Source organism: Schistocerca serialis, chromosome 1, assembly GCF_023864345.2.
Source record: "Schistocerca serialis cubense isolate TAMUIC-IGC-003099 chromosome 1, iqSchSeri2.2, whole genome shotgun sequence".
Lineage (NCBI taxonomy): Eukaryota > Metazoa > Arthropoda > Insecta > Orthoptera > Acrididae > Schistocerca > Schistocerca serialis.
Genome location: NC_064638.1, coordinates 1,047,398,441 through 1,047,419,307, shown reverse-complemented (window position 1 = coordinate 1,047,419,307; position 20,867 = coordinate 1,047,398,441). Strand labels below are relative to the sequence as shown.

Sequence of the window (20,867 nt, the reverse complement as noted above, 5' to 3'; positions counted from 1 at the left end):
TCAGTTGGCATCACGAGACTGAGTGCACCGCGAAAAACGGCAACAGCGCATGGCAGCCCGGATGGTCACCCATCCAAGTGCCGACCACGCCCGACAGTGCTTAACGTCGGTGATCTCACGGGAACCGGTGTATCCACTGTGGCAAGGCCGTTGCCTAAAATAGAGTATGTATTAAAAAATAAAGAAAAACGTTCGAAACAAAAGTGCAGTAGATATTCATCGTATATGATCGCGTTAGCCGGCTGGGGTGGCCGAGAGGTCGCAGGTTCGAATACTGCCCAGGGCATGGACGTGTGTGATGTCCTTAGGTTAGTTAGGTTTCTAGTAGTTCTAAGTTCTAGGGGACTGATGACCTCAGCAGTTTAGTCCCATAGTGCTCAGAGCCATTTGAACCATATTCAGTTTACATTTCCTCAAACATGCGACACCAGATTATAAACATTAAAACACTCACAATGAGATTTCATGTCAGTCCCCGTAAATTATTGTGACGAAATTAACAACACACTGGTACTTTTTTTCCTGTCCTCTTTGGGTAATGATGCTGAGCTGTCACAGCCGCAAAGTGTCTCCTATGCTACTGCAGAGTTGAAAAGACATGTCAACAGGATGTCAGTGTATCGATTCATCTCCACGCTGGTTTATGACTCTAAGAAGGGGTTATGAGAGGGGGATAGAGAGATTGAACACGTTAAGCGTAGATCACTACATGGACATGAAAAAAATGTGTAAAAAGAAAATTTAAAAAAAACTTGAGAAATGTTGTATATTGCAATATTTACAGATGTACTACGACATTTCATAATGACTCGTTTTATGTCATATCGAGAGGTCACAGTTACGATCCACGGAATACGTAATTCATAATTTTTAACATTTTTATGCACCGACAGCAACTGATATTGTTTATATACGAATATACAGCCTACAGTTGCAAGTTAAATTATATTAGATATGGTCATCCCACAGGATGCAACGTATAGTACTTACATAAAATATTATTTAAATGTTTGCCTAAAACAAGCCATGTGAGGCAGGCCGCGAAGCCCTCGCGGTCCGCAGTCTCTAGTCACACGACGAGGCCCATACAACAGGCTCAAAGTGAATTTGCTACAGCTTGTTTAATAGAAGTGACAAAACCTTATGGTTATGCATCAAATTTTATAAAGTTGACTTAGGACATGGCTTGTTTTAGGCAAACATTTAAATAATATTTTATGTAAGTACTATAGGATGACCATATCTAATATAATTTACTAACACATTATAATATTAACTTTCTGCAGGTTCTGAAAAAGACGTTATTATTAACGCTGAAACCTACGTAAACGATAAAGTTAACCTGCAACTGTAGGCTGTATATTATTATATGAATACGTAATTAACTAAAGGTTAAGGGAATCACTGCAGTGTGGCTGATGCTTTCGGCTGCAGATGGCCCTGGGTTTGGTGCCCGCCATGGCGGCGAGGGGCGGCGGCCGCGTGCTGGCCGTCTGCAGAGAGGACTGCCCTGGGGACGCGCCGTCCGTGCACAGCGTCGCCACCAACGGTGAGTAGGCGCCAGCACACGGTACACTCTCCATACCTGGATCATAATCACGAACTGGCTGACAGCTACCTGCTTGCACGACAGCTGCAATAGCAACGACCAAACAGAGCACGAGTTTTGTTACACTTCCTGTCCTGCGCACAGTTGTCACATCGCTCTGCTGCATCAACTGTTGGTTACCAGTCAACCGCAAACGATAACAATCGTATATTTTTGAAGGAGCTTAAGGAAATCGAAACAGATCTGTGGGAAATTGAGAAGAACTGTTTAAGCTGTGCAATAACTTTATGTGGTCATCATTATTGGTACCGTACGATATATGGTACACTTTGTGATCAAAAGTATCCGGACCGAGCGAGTTGGCGCAGTGGTTAGCACACTGGACTCGCATTCGGGAGGACGACGGTTCAATCCCGCGTCCGGCCATCCTGATTTAGGTTTTCCGTGATTTCCCTAAATCGCTTCAGCAAATGCCGGGATGGTTCCTTTGAAAGGGCACGGCCGACTTCTTTCCCCATCCTTCCCGAATCCGATGAGACCGATGACCTCACAGTTTGGTCTCTTCCCCCAAAGCAACCCAACCCAAAAGTATCTGGACACCTGGCTGAAAATTACAAGTTCGTGGCGCCCTCCGTCGGTAATGCTAGAATTCAATATGGTGTTGGCCCACCCTTAGCCATGATGACAGCTTCCACTCTCGTAGGCATACGCTCAGTCAGGTGCTGGAAGGTTTCTTCGGGAATGGCAGCCCATTCTTCATCGAGTGCTGCACTGAGGAGAGGTATCGATGTTGGTCGGTGAGGCCTGGTACGAAGTCAGCGTTCCAAAATATCCCAAAGATGTTATATAGGATTAACGTCAGCACTCTATGAAGGCCAGTCCATTACAGGGATGTTATTGTCGTGTAACCACTCCGCCACAGGCCGAGAATTGTGCTCGATTGTGTTGAAAGTCGCAGTCGCCATCCCCGAATCGCTCTTCAACAGTGAGAAGCAAGAAGGTGCTTAAAACATCAATGTAGGCATGTGCTGTGACAGTGACATGCAAAACAAGGGGTGCAAGCCCTCTCCATGAAAAACACGACCACACAATAACACCATCGCCTCCCAATTTTACTGTTGGCACTACACACGCTGGTAGATGACGTTCACCGGGCATTCGCCATACCCACACCATGTCGTCGGATCGCCACATTGAGTACTGTGATTCGTTACTCCACACAACGTTTTCCACTGTTCAATCGTCCAATGTTTACGCTCCTTCCACCAAGCGAGGCGTCGTTTGTCATTTACCGGTGTGATGTGTGGCTTATGAGCAGCCGCTCGACCATGAAATCCAAGTTCTTTCCCCTCCCGCCTAACTGTCATAACAATTTCACTGGATCGTGATGCAGTTTGGAATTCCTGTGTGATAATCTAGATACATATCTGCCTATTACACCTTACGATCCTCTTCTACTGTCGGCGGTCTCTGTCAGTCAACAGAGAAGGTCGGCCTGCACGCTTTTGTGCTGTACGTGTCCTTTCACGTTTCCACTGCACTATACATCGGAAACGGTGGACCTAGGGATGTTTAAGAGTGTGAAAATCTCGGATGCAGACGGATTACACAAGTGACACCGAATCACCTGACTACATTCGAATTCCGTGAGTTCTGCGGAGCGCCCCATTGTGCTCTCTCACAATGTCTAATGACAACTGAGGTCACTGATATGGAGTACCTGGCGGTAAGTAGCAGCACAATGCACCTAATATGAAAAACGTATGTTTTTGGGGGTATCCAGATACTTTTGATCACACAGTGTATGTAGTTAAAGTGACAGTTGTAAGGGGTCCGTAGGCCCTTACTATAAATTTGCACTCGGCACAGGTCGATAGGGCGAACAATCGATGGTCTCGTGTTGCGAGAGCGAGTGTGGAGTTGAGAGTGCCATGTTGCGGGTAGAGGTGTGTGGAGGTGTTTGTTGAAATGTAAGGCTTTAACGGAGAAGGGAGTCGCCATCGCCGTGGTTAGACCCCTTTGTACTAGAATAATACCGGGTAAGTGAAGAAGTATTATTACGAAAGTGATCAGTGATATTTCTAGGGCCGATATTTGGTTTCGCGTCTACAGCGCCGGCATCTCCTTGGATTGCAGTGTTGGATTGCAGTGTTGGATGCAGTGATGGATTAGCGTGTGACGATAATGGAAAATGAAGAAGCCTGTGCTGAGATTAGCCGTAATTAGACATGTATGACGAAGGCAGTGGCTGTCTCCTCCATTTTGTGTTTTTTGAGACGAATATAGATTCGTAATTAGTGAAATTGTGTTGGTGTTTTTCTTGTTACCAGACATTTCATTATTACAGTATTGAGAAGGACGAACTGGAAAGTAATAACTTCCGCAGCAGTCAATTCCGATTGCCAGCCCCATTAGGTACACGGTCACATTAATAATAATTATTGGGCTGCTATTCGATCAGATCAGGTCGGGATGAATAAACGGAGGTGTTACACAGTCAAACAATCCTGTTCTGGGCTGAGCAGTTGTCTGAGAATAGACAAAGGTACGCGTATTTTCGTAATATACCTTTTATATAATCATTTATAAATGAGCACGCTTCATTGGACTTTTCTTGCTTTCACTCTTATGGTCTATATATACGGTGCTTGTATCAGTCATGACATTATATATGAAAAACATACTGAGAGTAAGTTGCCTTAGATAAAACTCATCTCGCACTACAATTTTTGGTAGGAGGACATCTGCATGAAATCGAAAGACAAAGAAAGAACGTCGTCTTCTAATTTTCCAGCTTCTGATTCTTGTGTTGAGAAGCGTAAAATTTTCTGCTGCTCTTCCAGTCATGAAGAAGAAAAAGAAGAAGAAGAAGAAGTAGAAGAAAAACTGTTACAGCTCCACGCTTCGCTGCTTCATTCAATCGAGGTGGCTTAAACTGAACTTGTAATTCCTAAAAGCGTGCAACTAATATCTACTTGCAGACCTCCAGTTTAAACAACTGCACCACACACTGAGGTGACTAAAGTCATGGGATACCTCCTAATATCGTGTCGGACCTCCTTTTACCCGACGTATTGCAGCAACTCGGCGTGACATGGATTCAAGTCGTACGACATCCACTGCAGAAATATTGAGTTATGCTGCCTCTACAGCAGACCATAATTGCGAAAGTGTTGCCGATGCGGTATGTTGTGCACGAACTGACCTCCCGATTATGTCCCATAAATGATCGATAAGATCTGATTCTTGTGTTGAGAAGCGTAAAATTTTCTGCTGCTCTTCCAGTCATGAAGAAGAAAAAGAAGAAGAAGAAGTAGTGGCGATCTGGATGCCCAAATCATTCGCTCTAACTGTCCAGAATGTTCTTCAAACCAGTTGTGTCCCAGTGACATGAGATCGTTATTTGGAAACATAACCTGAAAATGATCTCCAAGTAGCCGAACATCACCATTTCTAGTCAATGATCGGTCCAGCCGGACCAGAGAACCCAGTCTATTTCACGGAAACAGGGCTCACACCATTGTGGAATCACCACTAGCTTTCATAATGTCTTGTTGATGACATGAGTCCACTGGATTCGTGGGGTCTGCGCCACACTCGAACCCCATCATTAGCTCTTACCAACTGAAATCGGGGCTCATCTGACTAGACCACTGTTTTCCAGTCGTCTGGGGTCCAATCGATATGGTCACAAGTCCAGGGGAGGCGCTGCAGGTGTTGTCTTCCTGTTAGCAGAGGCTCTCGCGTCGGTCATTTGCTGCCATAGCCCATTAACGCCAGATTTCGTCGTACAGTCGAAACGGATACGTTCTTCGTACCTCCCACATTGCTTTCTGTGGTTATTTCTCGCAGTGTTGCTTGTCTGTTATCACTGAAAACTGTACGCAAACGCCGCTGCTCTCGGTCCGTTGTGAGAGATAATACATAAAATTTGGTATTCTCGGCACACTCTTAACATTGTTCCACGCGTCTAGCTCCAACGACCATTCCGCTTTCAGAGTCTGTTAACTCCCAACGAGCGGCCATAATCACGTCGGAAACCTTTTCGCATGAATCACCTGATACAAATGACAACTCTGCCAATGTACTGCCCATTTATACCTAGTGTACGTGATCCTACCGCCTAACCAAATGGTTCAAATGGCTCTGAGCACTATGGGACTGAACTTCTGAGGTCATCAGTCCCCTAGAACTTAGAACTACTTAAACCTAACTAACCCAAGGATATCACACACATCCGTACCCGAGGCAGGATTCGAAACTGCGACCGCAGCGGTCACGCGGTTCCAAACTGTAGCGCCTAGAACCACTCGGCCACTCCGGCCGGCACCGCCCAACCCATGACTTTTGTCAGCTCAGTGTGTACGGTGCTTGTATCAGTCTTAATATTGTACATGAAAAATATACTTATAATAAATTGCCCTACATAAAACGCATCTTGCACTGCAGCTTTTGATAGGAAGACATCTGCATGAAATCTACAGACAGTGATAGAATGTGGTCGTCTAATCTTCCTGCCTATGAATTTTCATTTTTTACCCTTTATTGTCATTTTGATACCTTACAAACAAGGTAGGCCGGCAGCGGCCTAATTACGCCGCTCTTCGGCCATAGGAAAGACACACAGTATAACAGGAATACAGAAAAACAAACATACATGGAGGACAAAAAGCGGGAGACAAACATAGTAAAAATAAGCCAAGTCGTTCACCGACGTACTGCTCAGATAAAAAAAGTTCAACACTGCACACAATGGAGAATACAGAATGTCACACATGAACAGAGGAGCTTAGACGGATAGACACTGATGCACCGATGGGACGACAAACATGAGCAGTGCGGCGACGATCTCCAGCGCACGAAGATGCACACTTCACACAAAAAAGCCGGGGGCTTGCCAGAGGGAAGAGGTGAGGGTAGGAAGGAGAGTGGGAGGGGTTTGATGCCAGTGGGAGAGAAGAATGGAGGGGGAGGGGAGAGGGTAAGGGGGTGCGTGGAAGCCCGGTGAGGGGGGAGTGGAGGGAGGGAGGAAGAGAGGAGGGAGAGAAGGGAAAGAGGGTGCCCTGGAGGAAAAACACAGGGGGAGGAAGGGAGGGATCAAAGTTGGTAGGAGGAGTAGATGGAGGGGATGAGGGCATCATCAGGGAGGGGGAGCTGGCGGAAGCCACCTTGGGCAAGGGTAAGGAGTGTGGAGAGCAGGTGGGATGTGGGGGTACAGGTGTGGCAGGAGATGGAGGTGGGAAAGGAAGGGAGTGACAAGCAGGTGAGGGGGATCAAGTTTGCGGGAGGTGTAAAGGATCTGTATCCGTTCGAGGAAAAGGAGGAGGTGTGGGAAAGGAATTAAGTCTTAGAGGATCCATGTGGGGGAGGGGAGGCGGATGCGATAGGCGAGGCGGAGCGCATGGTGTTCCAGGATTTGAAGGGATCTGTAGAAGATAGGAGGGGCGGCGATCCAGGTGGGATGGGCATGACAGAGGACAGGGTGGATGAGGGATTTATAGGTGTGGAGGACGGTGGAGGGGTCCAGACCCCATGTGCTGCCAGAAAGGAGCTTGAGGAGGCAGAGTCGGGAGCGTGCCTGGGTTTTGATCGTCCAGAGATGGGGGCCCAGGAGAGGCAACACTTAAGGGTGACGCCAAGGTACTTGAGGGTAGGGCTGAGGTTGATAGGATGGCCGCAGATAGTGAGACAGAAATCGAGGAGATGGAAGGAATGGGTGGTTTTGCCTACAATGATCGCCTGGGTCTTGGAACGATTGGCCTTGAGCAGCCACTGGTTACACCAAGTGATAAACCGGTCAAGATGGGATTGGAGAAGGTGCTGGAAGCGTTGCAGGATGGGGGCGAGGGCAAGGAAGGCGGTGTCATCGGCGTACTGGAGAATGTGTAAGGGGGGTGAAGGTGGCGGCATGTCCGCCATGTAAAGAAGGTAGAGAAAAGGGAGAATTTTCATATTGAAAAGGTGTTTAAGATGTTCTGCTGCCATTCGTTATGAATGAGAAGAAAAGAAGAAGAAGAAGAAGAAGAAGAACAGGCTGCTTAGTCACAGCTCTGCACCTCGCTGTATCATTGAAGAGACTGCAGTTGAATAAGTAACTTCTCATAGAAGTAACTAGCACCTACTTGCGGCCTTTCAGCCAAAGCAATTGAGCGTATTGTTTGCCTGTGAACACTACTGGTAATGCCATCTAGGGCTGCGAAACAGAGTAGAAAATATTAAATGATATACGGCATCATCACTGCTGCTATCTAAGCTTTATTTTCAAAGGAGCATGAGTCACGACTGCCACCTCTTTACTTTTGAATGGGCACGTGTCATTGATTGGGGTTCCTACAAGAATTAAATTGTTTTTCAAAATCCTACAGAACATACCCTAACTGATGGACTGATATCCCTTCAAGAGAACAGGCTAGGATACACGTGCTTATACCGGGTGAACAAAAAGTCAGTATAAATTTGAAAACTGAATAAATCACGGAATAATGTAGATAGAGAGGTACAAAGTGACACACATGCTTGGAATGACAAGGGGTTTTATTAGAACCAAAAAAATACAAAAGTTCAAAAAATGTCCGACAGATGGCGCTTCATCTGATCAGAATAGCAATAATTAGCATAACAAAGTAAGATAAAGCAAAGATGATGTTCTTTACAGGAAATGCTCAATATGTCCACCATCATTCCTCAACAATAGCTGTAGTCGAGGAATAATGTTGTGAACAGCACTGTAAAGCATGTCCGGAGTTATGGTGAGGCATTGGCGTCGGGTGTTGTCTTTCAGCATCCCTAGAGATGTCGGTCGATCACAATACACTTGCGACTGCAGGTAGACCCAAAGTCAATAATCACACTGACTGAGGTCTGGGATCCTGGGAGGCTAAGCATGACGAAAGTGGCGGCTGATCACACGATCATCACCAAATGATGCGCGCAAGAGATCTTTCACGCGTCTAGCAATATGGGGTGGTTCTAATAAAACCCCATGTCATTCCAAGCATGTGTGTCAATTTTTACCTCTCTATCTACATTATTCCGTGTTTTATTAAGTTTTAAAATTTATACTGACTTTTTGATCACCCGGTACTTGCTGTACCAAACATAAATCGTTATCGTCTTAAAGTTCTCAGTTCATTTCAATGAATATTTTACTGCACGTAGTATAAATCTTAAGCAACATTGATATAATTATCATGGTTCTAGATTGTCGAATTCAAAATCTAAAAAGTAATTAGTTAATAAATGTTAATGATTTGAAGCATAAAAATAGGGCCCCTTTTACATAAAATTTTCTCAAAAGGTATAAATGCTATTTTTATGAAACTTTACTTGTGGTTTGTAAGGTACATTCTTGAGAAGTGTGGGAAGAATTTTGTCTTTAGCACAAATAGTTCATCTATCACAATATTTTTTATTTTGTAAGGAAATCATCTGAAAAAAAAGTTTCTCTCAGAAAGCGCCATACCATACCTAAAGTATGAACTTAAGAAATGTCAAGAGTGGTGAAAATATATTGTGAATTCTGTGAAATAGTTGTGCCAAACCTCAGTGTTGTATCTCGAATAGTTTTTAAGAAAATGGTTCCTAAATAACCCAAAATGCAGGTTTTAGCAATACTAATTTTAAAAAAATGTATCTTATATTTTTTGTTACCTGTGCACAGTCCAGCACCGTAATCACTTTATTTCACTCCGTGAGGCTGTTCTTGGCTTCTCTGCACTCTTGCTTGCTCTGAAGTAGCCTCTGCAGCTCGATCTGCTTTAATGAGTTCATTCCAGGTTCATAGAAAACTTTTGCACTGCTTATGGTACCACTATTGAAGCATAAAGTTGCACCATGCACTCTTAGTCTGCATACGTTTCACTTCAACAAAAACAGTATTTGTCAACGTTCCTATATACAGCTGTTGAAGCTTTAGTTTTTTTTCTGGGTTCTATTGTGAAAGAGTTTATCAGCAAGTTCTTATCACTCACTTCCTAGTAACACAGGTCTGCATGACAATATAAGGCAGTGAGTGATTACACTTGTACACTTCACCAGTAACAGCAGCCCGTTGCAAAAATTGGTCAAATGGCTCTGAGCACTATGGGACTTAACTTCTGAGGTCATCAGTCCCCTAGAACATAGAACTACTTAAACCTAACTAACCTAAGGACATCACACACATCCATGCCCGAAGCAGGATTCGAACCTGCGACCGTAGCAGACGCGCGGTTCCAGTCTGAAGCGCCTAGAACCGCTCGGCCACTCCGGCCGGCTACCCGTTGAAAAACCAGGCTTTTAGGGCATAGCGTACGTTGAGAGTTTTGCTTCTGTTCAAGCTTTATGGAACAACGAAGCCCATACTGTATCTGTCATTGTTTCTAGACCATTTGTATTACTTATAATGGCATTACCATAATATATTTGCAAAAGATCTATTTGTTGTCTGTTAAGTAGGCAAGCTCCACCGAGTCTCTTGTTAACACTCAAATTTTGCCCACAAAATTAGTTGTAACTTCCGTTTTCGTATTCTTGTTCTCATCCTTGTTTGGAAGTGCCCTGCACACTCCAGTTTTATAATCAACATAGCACTTTGGCTCATTAACCTTGGTGTAAGTCTTACACTCACGATCACCGAGATATTGTACACTACTGGCCATTGAAATTGTTACACCACGAAGATGACGTGCTACAGACGCGAAATTTAACCGACACGAAGAAGATGCTGTGATATGCAAATGATTAGCTTTTCAGAGCATTCACACAAGGTTGGCGCCGGTGGCGACACATACAACATGCTGACATGCGTACCATCACGTTTCCGACTTTGATAAAGGTCGGATTGTAGCCTATCGCGATTGCGGTTTATCGTATCGCGACATTGCTGTTCGCGGTGGTCGAGATCCAATGACTCTTAGCAGAATAGGGAATCGGTGGTTTCAGGAGGGTAATACGGAACGCCATGCTGGATCCCAACGTCCTCGTAACACTAGCAGTCGAGATGACAGGCAATTTATTCGCATGGCTGTAACGGATCGTGAAGCCACGTCTCGATCCCTGAGTCAACAGATGGGGACGTTTGCAAGACAACAACTATCTGCACGAACAGTTCGACGACGTTTGCAGCAGTATGGACTATCAGTTTGGAGACCATGGCTGCGCTTACCCTTGACGCTGCATCACAGACAGGAGCGCCTGCGATGGTGTACTCAACGACGAAGCAGGGTGCACGAATGGCAAAACGTCATTTTTTCGTATGAATCGAATGGCTCTGAGCACTATGCGACTTTACTTCATCAGTCGACCAGAACTTAGAACTCATTAAACCTAACTAACCTAAGGACATCACACACATACATGCCCGAGGCAGGATTCGAACCTGCGACCGTAGCGGTCGCCCGGTCCAGACTGTAGCGCCTAGAACGGCACGGCCACTCCGGCCGGCAGGTATGAATCCGTGTTCTGTTTACAGCATCATGATGGTCGCATCCGTGTGCGGCGACATTGCGGTGAACGCACATTGGAAGCGTGTATTCGTCATCGCCATACTGGCGTATCACCCGGCGTGATGGTATGGGGTGCCATTGGTTACACGTCTCGGTCACCTCTTGTTCGCATTGACGGCACTTTGAACAGTCGACGTTACATTTCAGATGTGTTACGACCCGTGGCTCTACCCTTCATTCGATCCCTGCGAAACCCTACATTTCAGCAGGATAATGCACGACCGCATGTTGCAGGTCCTGTACGGGCCTTTCTGGATACAGAAAATGTTCGACTGCTGCCCTGGCCAGCACGTTCTCACCAATTGAAAACGTCTGGTCAATGGCAGCCAAGTAACTGGCTCGTCGCAATACGCCAGTCACTACTCTTGATGAACTGTGGTATCGTGTTGAAGCTGCATGGGCAGCTGTATCTGTACACGCCATCGATGCTCTGTTTGACTCAATGGCCAAGCGTATCAAGGCCGTTATTACGGCGAGAGGTGGTTGTTCTGGGTACTGATTTCTCAGGATCTATGCACCCAAATTGCGTATAATACGAAGGCTATCCACAAAGTACATTACGTTTTGGAATTAAAAATGAATAAAGTATTGGAAATTTTTTTAATTGTATACGGATGAAAGCCACAATTAAATACTACTTTTCTACATAGTTGCCATTTAAATTAAGGCACTTACCGTAACGATGGACGAGCTTGGAAATTCCTTCGTCGTAAAATTCGGCCGCCTGCGCCTTCAACCACGTGATTACCTCTTCTTGAAGCTGTGGGGAATTTGTGTGCCCCTACTGCATTGACTGCAATTCTGTCTCGCAGTTCACATGCTTAACCCATGTTTCGTCACCAGTAACGATGCGATCGAGTAATGAGTCGCCATCTTTCTCTTTTGATTCACAAAAATCAGCGAATGGCTGCAGCGTTAACGTTTTTGGACACTTACGAGAAAGATGGCGGCTCATTACTCGGTCGCATCGTTACTGGTGACTAAATATGGGTTAAGCATGTGAACTGGGAGACAAAATTGCAGTCATTGCAGTGGGGGCATACAAATTCCCCACAGCTTCAAGAAGAGGTAACCACGTGGTTGAAGGCGCAGGCGGCCGAATTTTACGACGAAGGAATTTCCGAGCTCGTCCATCGCTACGATGTTGTTGTTGTTGTGGTCTTCAGTCCTGAGACTGGTTTGATGCAGCTCTCCATGCTACTCTATCCTGTGCAAGCTTCTTCATCTCCCTGTACCTACTGCAACCCACATCCTTCTGAATCTGTTTAGTGTATTGATCTCTTGGTCTCCCTCTACGATTTTTACCCTCCACGCTGCCCTCCAATGCTAAATTTGTGATCCCTTGATGCCTCAAAACATGTCCTACCAACCGATCCCTTCTTCTAGTCAAGTTGTGCCACAAACTTCTCTTCTCCCCAACCCTATTCAATACCTCCTCATTAGTTACGTGATCTACCCACCTTATCTTCAGCATTCTTCTGTAGCACCACATTTCGAAAGCTTCTATTCTCTTCTTGTCCAAACTGGTTATCGTCCATGTTTCACTTCCATACATGGCTACACGCCATACAAATACTTTCAGAAACGACTTCCTGACACTTAAATCTATACTCGATGTTAACAAATTTCTCTTCTTCAGAAACGATTTCCTTGCCATTGCCAGTCTACATTTTATATCCTCTCTACTTCGACCATCATCAGTTATTTTACTCCCTAAATAGCAAAACTCCTTTACTACTTTAAGTGTCTCATTTCCTAATCTAATCCCCTCAGCATCACCCAATTTAATTTGACTACATTCCATTATCCTCGTTTTGCTTTTGTTGATGTTCATCTTATATCCTCCTTTCGAGACACTGCCCATTCCGTTCAACTGCTCTTCCAAGTCCTTTGCTGTCTCTGACAGTATTACAATGTCATCGGCGAACCTCAAAGTTTTTACTTCTTCTCCATGAATTTTAATACCTACTCCGAATTTTTCTTTTGTTTCCTTTACTGCTTGCTCAATATACAGATTGAATAACATCGGGGAGAGGCTACAACCCTGTCTCACTCCTTTCCCAACCACTGCTTCTCTTTCATGCCCCTCGACTCTTATAAGTGCCATCTGGTTTCTGTACAAATTGTAAATAGCCTTTCGCTCCCTGTATTTTACCCCTGCCACCTTCAGAATTTGAAAGAGAGTATTCCAGTTAACGTTGTCAAAAGCTTTCTCTAAGTCTACAAATGCTAGAAACGTAGGTTTGCCTTTTCTTAATCTTTCTTCTAAGATAAGTCGTAAGGTTAGTATTGCCTCACGTGTTCCAACATTTCTACGGAATGCAAACTGATCTTCCCCGAGGTCCTCTTCTACCAGTTTTTCCATTCGTCTGTAAAGAATTCGCGTTAGTATTTTGCACTGTGACTTATTAAACTGATAGTTCGGTAATTTTCACATCTGTCAACACCTGCTTTCTTTGAGATTGGAATTATTATATTCTTCATCGCTACGATAAGTGCCTTAATTTAAATGGCAACTATGTAGAATAGTTGTATTTAAATGTGGCTTTCATCTGTTTATAATAAAAAAAAATTCCAATACTGTATTTATTTTTAATTCCAAAACGTAATGTACTTTGTGGATAGCCCTCGTATATTTGTCCAATGAATACCCGTTTATCATCTGCATTTCTTCTTGGTGTAGCAATTTTAATGGCCAGCAGTGTAAATAACGCATACCACGTCCATCTACCGACCGTTTGCATATTCCTACGGTACCTCGAACCTCCATGCCTCCAATACACCAACACAGTTTTTGTCACATTTATTATTAGGCATTTCATTACTACATCCTCGACGACAGTTTGTTAGAACCTCTACTTAACCGGTATAAAATGATGCGGCAGCAACAACACAATCATGAAAGGTGTTTCTGCCAAGTCCCATAGACCATTCACTCGATCATTTGTTGACACAGCTTCTTGCGCAGCAATTCTCAGACTCCCTTCACTCACGTCTTTCAGGTTTCTAAAAATTACATCACGATAATTGGAAAACTTAGATGGTGGTGACAGCAAATTACAACGATCGACAGACGGAATTCATTGTTCTGTAGATCAAGAAGCACTCTGTGCAAAATTTGCAGGCTTCGAGTACGTGAAGAAACTAGGGTTACGAATAGTAAACTTTCTGACTTGCATGCATTATTTCATCGTCAGTTGCAACAGTTTTCGATGTAACTGAACGAAGAATATGGAGACTTTATTCATTACTGGAAAGTACGCTGGTTAATTCAAGGGGCTTGCCTGCAACGATTTTTCCATTTAAAACTCGCTGTTGTTGAATTTATGAAAAAAAAGTAGCGCAGGAACGAAAATTAGAACTTCCAGAGTGGATTGCGGACCTCGCATTTTAAGTGGACTTGACCGCACACTACGCACAGTAAGACATTGCAGCGAGAGAAACAATATATTTCTGATTTTATGAGGATGCATTTGAAAAGAAAATCGCGTTGTGGAAAGGACACATTCTGATACACCGTCAAGTTCACGCTCACTGGCGTTGAAAGGTCTGAAGAATTCCTTGTGGCCTGGAAAGAGTTACGAGGATAGTTGCCCAAACTTTTTGAGGACACTGCCAGTCTTACATCTGTTTTCGAACTGTTTTCGAGACCTTTTGCCGTTTTAGTTGAAAGCGCCGCTGTGCATGTGCAGAAGTAACTGACTGACCTGCAAGGTATTTATTTTTTAAATACAAATCCCTTTAACGTTAAAACTGTCCAGGACGTCTACATTGGTTTCCTCAGATAAAGTATCCACATATTCATACTGAGGTTGCAAAGATGCTTCTATATTTCGATCAACATATATGTGAAAGACATTTTTTTAAATTATGAAACTAAATAAGTTACGATTACGTGCCAAAATCTGTGAAATAGTCCGTGTCTGTCCGCATGCCGACAGTCTGTACCAAATAAATTTGGATGTTGTCGTTCGTCGTAAATTTGATGGCACATTAGGATATACCGAATATCGGAAGCCAACACACACGAATCTGTATCTTCATGGCAGTAGCTGCCATTACCCTTCACAGACCACAGGTGAAGACCTTAGTGCATAGGGCGCAATGTACATCCGATAAAGACAATTTGCAAGAAGAGTTCACATACCTCAAGAACATTTTTACGAGTAAATCGAATGGATTTTCTTCGCAACAAATTCAATGCAAAACCTAGAATGTAAGTATGTGATGGGGAAGAAGATAGTAATTCCCTTAGATCTAGTGCGTTTTTGCCCTATGTGGGTGCTCTTTCCTCGAAGATAGGCCGTATTCTTGAGAAACACTGTGTTAAGCTGATCTTCCGGTCCCCCACGAAGATTGCACCTTTACTCGGCTCTGTGAAGGACGATTTACAGCTTCATAAAGCGGGTGTGTATCAGAGTCCTCTCGGAAATTGTGATAAGTCGTACATAGGTCAAACAACACGCACCGTTCATGAGAGATGTGTGGAGCATCTAACAAGGGAATGGTCAGACTTGTCATGACGAAACATGTATTGCTTTTTTTAGCACTGTTATTTAACTGTGCAAAAGGTCCGTATGCAAAATTGTAGCTGTTGATATGAACTGGAAGTCACCAAAAAAAATCACGATCATGGCTGTTTTTCCTGCTTGGCGCTTGCAGTGACGGCTGGCCACCCCTGGAAATGTCTAGTCGCGAGCGTTGTGCGCATGGTCGGGAAGTGCGGCCGTCTTATCGCGGTGTTCACTAAAGATGAATATCGCTGCACGGTTTTGGTGGAAAGGGGAAACGAATATTCATTTCTGTGGCATGCACGTCCTTTTAATTTCTGGTGCGTATTTCGAAACATATCGTCCTGAAACTGGTTAGAGATGTGAAAGATGTTCTGTACATGCTCACTCCGCAAGCCACTTTACTGTGAACATTCAATCTCCCCTCACAGGTGATGGCGAACCCTGTAAATGTTTTGCTGCTTACCATGGAGATATACCACAGACGCCAAATGAAGCAATCAACAGAAAACACGCGTGAAGACTATGTGTTGTGCGACATGGTTGTGAAGCTTCTAGACGAGCATGTAAATGGCGCAGACATGTGGCTAGAAACAACTGAAACACTCGATAATGCAGACTGTGAATCTACTGACGGCGAAGACACCGACGAAAGTTGCAATCATGAAGACTCTTCGAGTGATAGTGCCACGTATCATCATCAATTATCTCCGAAAGTAACACCAGCAACTACAATTACCTTATCAGATAAAGAAACAGCGGTGACGTGTTGGTTGAACGAAAGTGGTAAGAAACGCCTACGTGTCAGTACTGTTCAAAATAAGTATCGCTTTGCCCGTTCTGAACGTGAATTGTACAGATGGAAAATGGAAGTCGCTGGACGACGTAAGAGTCGACTGGAAATTGCGACGGAGGTAAAATGCGCGACTTTTTGAGCTATTTACCGATGCCAGACAACAGTCATTTAGTGTCAGCGATACAACTTTGCGTGATTGAGCGTTAGAGATTGCCAATGCAACAGGCGCTAAAGAATTTACAGCTTCTCAAAGTTGGATTAGTCCCTTCAAAAGATCACATAAAATCGTGGCCAAAAAAAAAAAAAAAAAAAAAAAAAATGTATCGAGAAACAGGTCGGAAAATGAAGTGACACAAAACACAAATCGAAATGATAGGAGCTTTTCTTACGAATGCATAAAATGAGATCGCTAGTTTTAGTGAATCGTACGTGTACAATGCAGATCAGTCAGGTTTTCAAAAAGAAATGCGTGCGAAAAGAACACTGTCATTCAAAGGGGAAAAACATATTGAGGCGATTGCGCAGTCCACGACTGCACTCACCCATTCATACACTATAATGCCCATAATTAGTCTGGATGGTTCATTGCTGCCTAAACTATATGTGTGTCTTCGAGAACCAACTGGACGTTTTGGACCACGTGTCAAAAGAACAATGTTCTACGCAAACGATCTTGAGGTAGACGCATCGAAGTCTGGAAAAATGGGAAATGAAAACGTTACACTTTTCATGCGCCATGTTTTCTTCCGTTCTGAGGGAACAAATCTCTTCTCCTTGTAGATTCGTGGTCAGGTCATAATAGGTCTGATTAATTAACGATGAACGTAATTCAACCTTTAGACAGAGAATTTTTCCGTCAGTGAAAGGCATTTTACAGAAAGCTAACAGAGAAAATTATTGTGTGCAGATCACTGCAATTTCCTGTCTATCACCGTGACAATATTCTCAAGCTGCAATCCGTAGTACATTATCAATTTTCCTCCCCACGGTTTCAGAATTTGATTAAATATGCGTGGCACTCCTCGAAATATACTGATACTAGGGCTGATTCATTCCGAGATTGGTCTACGGACATCTAACAACGTCTGTGATTCACAGGGCTGTCGTATGTCGTCTTTGCTTGTATGTTCTTGGTGCACAAAAGACCTGTGTTTTGAACATTGTATCAGTATTTCGCATTTTTGCGGTAATTACAAGAAATAAAATTTGGACGTGTTCTAAACCATATATTTATTTGTGTCTATTTCATAGCTATTTGGAAAGAATGTTGTAGATAACATATTAGCCATATTTGTCAACGAATGTTTAATTATCATACGATCGCTTTCACTGGGGGAATCAGCTCTCTCACTGCTGTGGCAAGAGAGCGGCGCGTAGCTAACGCCTCCTTGTCCCTAGATGGCGTTGGTATAACGTAGCGAGAGAGGTCAGGGTTGTACAAGAGGCAGTTATAAGCACAGAAACCATGCGACAATAATGTCTTACTTCATAAAATTGTTTACAGACTTCCAGGTCATGTCAGCAGCTAAAATTCTGCATATAGACTTCTTGCAATGTTAACTCACAGTGGTAAAAAAAGCAACATAGGTTTCGACATGACAAGTCTGACCATTCCCATGTAAGATCCACACGCTTATTACAGCCAGACAAGTCAGCTGTGGTCGAACATTGTATTGATACAGGGAATTCCATAAATTACAGTGATGTAAAACTTTTCCTTTTGGGAATTTGTCTTCAAGGAAGCTATAGAGATTAGATTAGCTAATAATTTAATAAATAGAGATAATGGTTTTAATTTGGGCAAAGCATGAAATCCGGCTCTTGGGGTAGTTAAACTGCAGAGAAGTCGTCATGGTGTCACCGCCGCCGATCATACATCGATAAGCGAATCGAATATCTCTACGCCTTCTACACAGGCGGCGCATGTGTAAGCGTATTTCTTTGCCGCCGGCCAGCATCTATGATCCGCATGCTCAATACCGCTGCGGTGGAGCGTATAAGGCCACGTTTGGCATCTTGTCGTCAGCCTTGTGGCTCGCTCTGAGGATGACCGAACGATACGCGGCAGAATTATCAGTGGAGGAAATTTTATTTGCGCGGCTGCATGCCCGAAGTTTAATGGACTAAAAATTACATTCTTCAGCGCACCAAAAATGTTTGATCAGTACTTGATTTTTTAATACTTTCTTAAACTTGAGAGGTGGCATGAGCCCCCTCTCATATTTCTATCTTACGATTTTCGTCTCTAATTGCATGCGGTGAAAAGTTGCTATTCCTTCACACGCGGACTTCCCACGCAGCGTCTCTCGTCACCCAGGTGGTCCGGTGACAGGCGGGCTCTGCGGATCTCGAGAGGGTTAAGCCGACGAGTGTCAGGGAGGCGAGTGAATGCTTTCCAGACGCCGGCATTGTCAAAAGACACGCCCGGAGGGGCCTGAAGTAGCGGCTGGGCTAGAGGTTCCGTTACTTCGCAGAAACTTAGCAAAAACACTTTCTGGCGGGCTACCAGCGGGGCGTGGGAATGACTTGTGTACCCAGGCAGTTGTGGCGGGAAAATTCCCGCGCTTTCTGCAATATAGTAACTGTGATTGCCTTGCTCAGGGCATAGCTCCGTGACGCATCAAAATCAGCGCAGAAATTGGCGCCAAGAATCTCCATTGGTGGAATGGTAGTGCTCTGGCAATGGAGTGGAATTTTCCGCCGGTTTTCGAGTTGCTGATTGGAACGTTTAACCACGGCCACTGTCGTGGGGGCGGGAATGTTGTGTGTTCGGCCTGTACGGGTGCTCTAGGTAGTCAGCTCTCGCCTTTCGGTCGAGGACGTCGAAGCAACCAGCCATCGCCTTCGGTACGCCAGATCGTGTTCTGGCAGTTAAGAAGACAGTTTGGTAATGTATGTCCGCAGCACCGGCAGACAGGGATTTTCCTAGGTGATAATCAGAGCTCAGCAGAGCGCGCCTGTTCGTCTTTTTCTAACTTTGTTCTGTCTTGAGTAGCAGCAATTAATGTTGGGTTAGCTGTGTGTCTCTCTTAAGATTTGACTGGCAAGGAATTGGCTCCACATACCACTTCGTCATAAACCTCACAATCTAGTTTAGGGACAACTTCACCTTCACAGCGTTTGTTTGAGTACCCAATTTGAGCCAATTTGATGTATTATAAATGTTTCATGTGTTTTTGTTTATTATTTTGTGTTTAGTCTTAATAAATCATATTGTTATTTTGGACAGAACTTTCATTCTGTTAATCGGTAGAGCAACCCATCATTTCTCACTACGTTAATGAAACCTTCCTTTTTTTAACTTATTTATCAAATTAAATTATTGCAGGTGCCAAACTCTTTTCTACTCCACTTGCAGGGTTGATTACAGTCAGTTTGCATATATTTTTTAACCCTTGTGCAACAGCAAAAGTCGGAGTTAGAATAGGGGGGGGGGGGGAGCTTAGAGCATCATTTACATATGTAGATTTTAGAATTTAGTGTTAAATACACTGCTAGCCCCGGCACCTCGCAAACTGCGTTGTTGAGAAATGTGAAATATAAAGCAAAGTCGTACAAAGTGCGCCTGCATTGGTATTTAAATGCGGCACGTTCGCAGTTTCCCCCTTCCAGGGAGGGGGGGGGGGAGGGGGGGGACGTGCCAGGTAGGCTGAGCGCTATAACGCTATTATGACACTCATGCCAGGGCACGGTCCGTCAGCCATATTCTTGGCCACCGCTGCTGTAGTTGCTGCCTGAACTGTCTTGTTGGTTTTGCAGGACACATACTGCTGACCAGTATTACGTCGACGTTTCATTTTATTTTTTCCATTCTTCAGTATTTCTCTTTCTTTTCCGTGAAGATTTCGGTTTCCGGGGCGATTCTTCAGCTACTCTATTTATTTCAAGCTGTAAAATGAGCAGCAAAATGGTCTCAGAACTCGCGTGAGATACAGCCATCAGCTACGCGAAAAATTCCATACCGCTGAAATGGCATTCATGAGAAAAATATTTTTATAAATATGTCGTCATTAAAACCATACTATTAAAGTATTTAGTAGTCATTGAAATATGCCCATAAAGTCTTATCCTTAAAACAAAAGACGGCGATGAAATGTGTGAACAAGGTTAAGAGAAACCAAGTCACAAACCAGTAAACAATAGTTATCAGAAATAAACACCTTTATACACTTACCGAAATACTATCTGAGAAAGGAGATTACGCTTAAAAGAACTCTGTAAGTCAGCAGGAATATGCATTTTCTTTTATTAGTCATGTATAATAAGTAAGGCCTTCTCGTGAACCATTTTTACACAAGGACTTTCTCGCCTCACTCTGTTTGTGACAAGCGAGTCAGCTGTAGCGTCCTTGACGTATTCTTCCACCGTTTGTCTACGTATCTACGTATATGCTCCGCAAGCCACTGCACAGTGTACGCGCAGGGTCTCGTTTGCGTTTACACCCCAGTGTGTGTTCTGAGTTTGCACCTGAACGGTGAAAGAGAAGTTACAAGCGACCATTCTTCTTACAAAAAGTCGGACCATAG

General features: G+C 43.9%; 1 protein-coding gene and 1 pseudogene across 1 annotated transcript in view; one reads left to right on the top strand and one right to left on the bottom strand.

Moving 5' to 3' along the window:
• Positions 1 to 20,867, top strand: part of LOC126414895 (uncharacterized) — a 347,263-nt gene that overhangs the window by 300,735 nt on the left and 25,661 nt on the right. Inside the window, exon 5 of the mRNA XM_050083387.1 lies at positions 1,435 to 1,549. Coding sequence (XP_049939344.1) covers positions 1,435 to 1,549 — 115 coding nt within the window. The remainder of the gene's footprint in view (positions 1 to 1,434; positions 1,550 to 20,867) is intronic.
• LOC126426812 (5S ribosomal RNA) lies at positions 38 to 155 on the bottom strand (annotated as a pseudogene).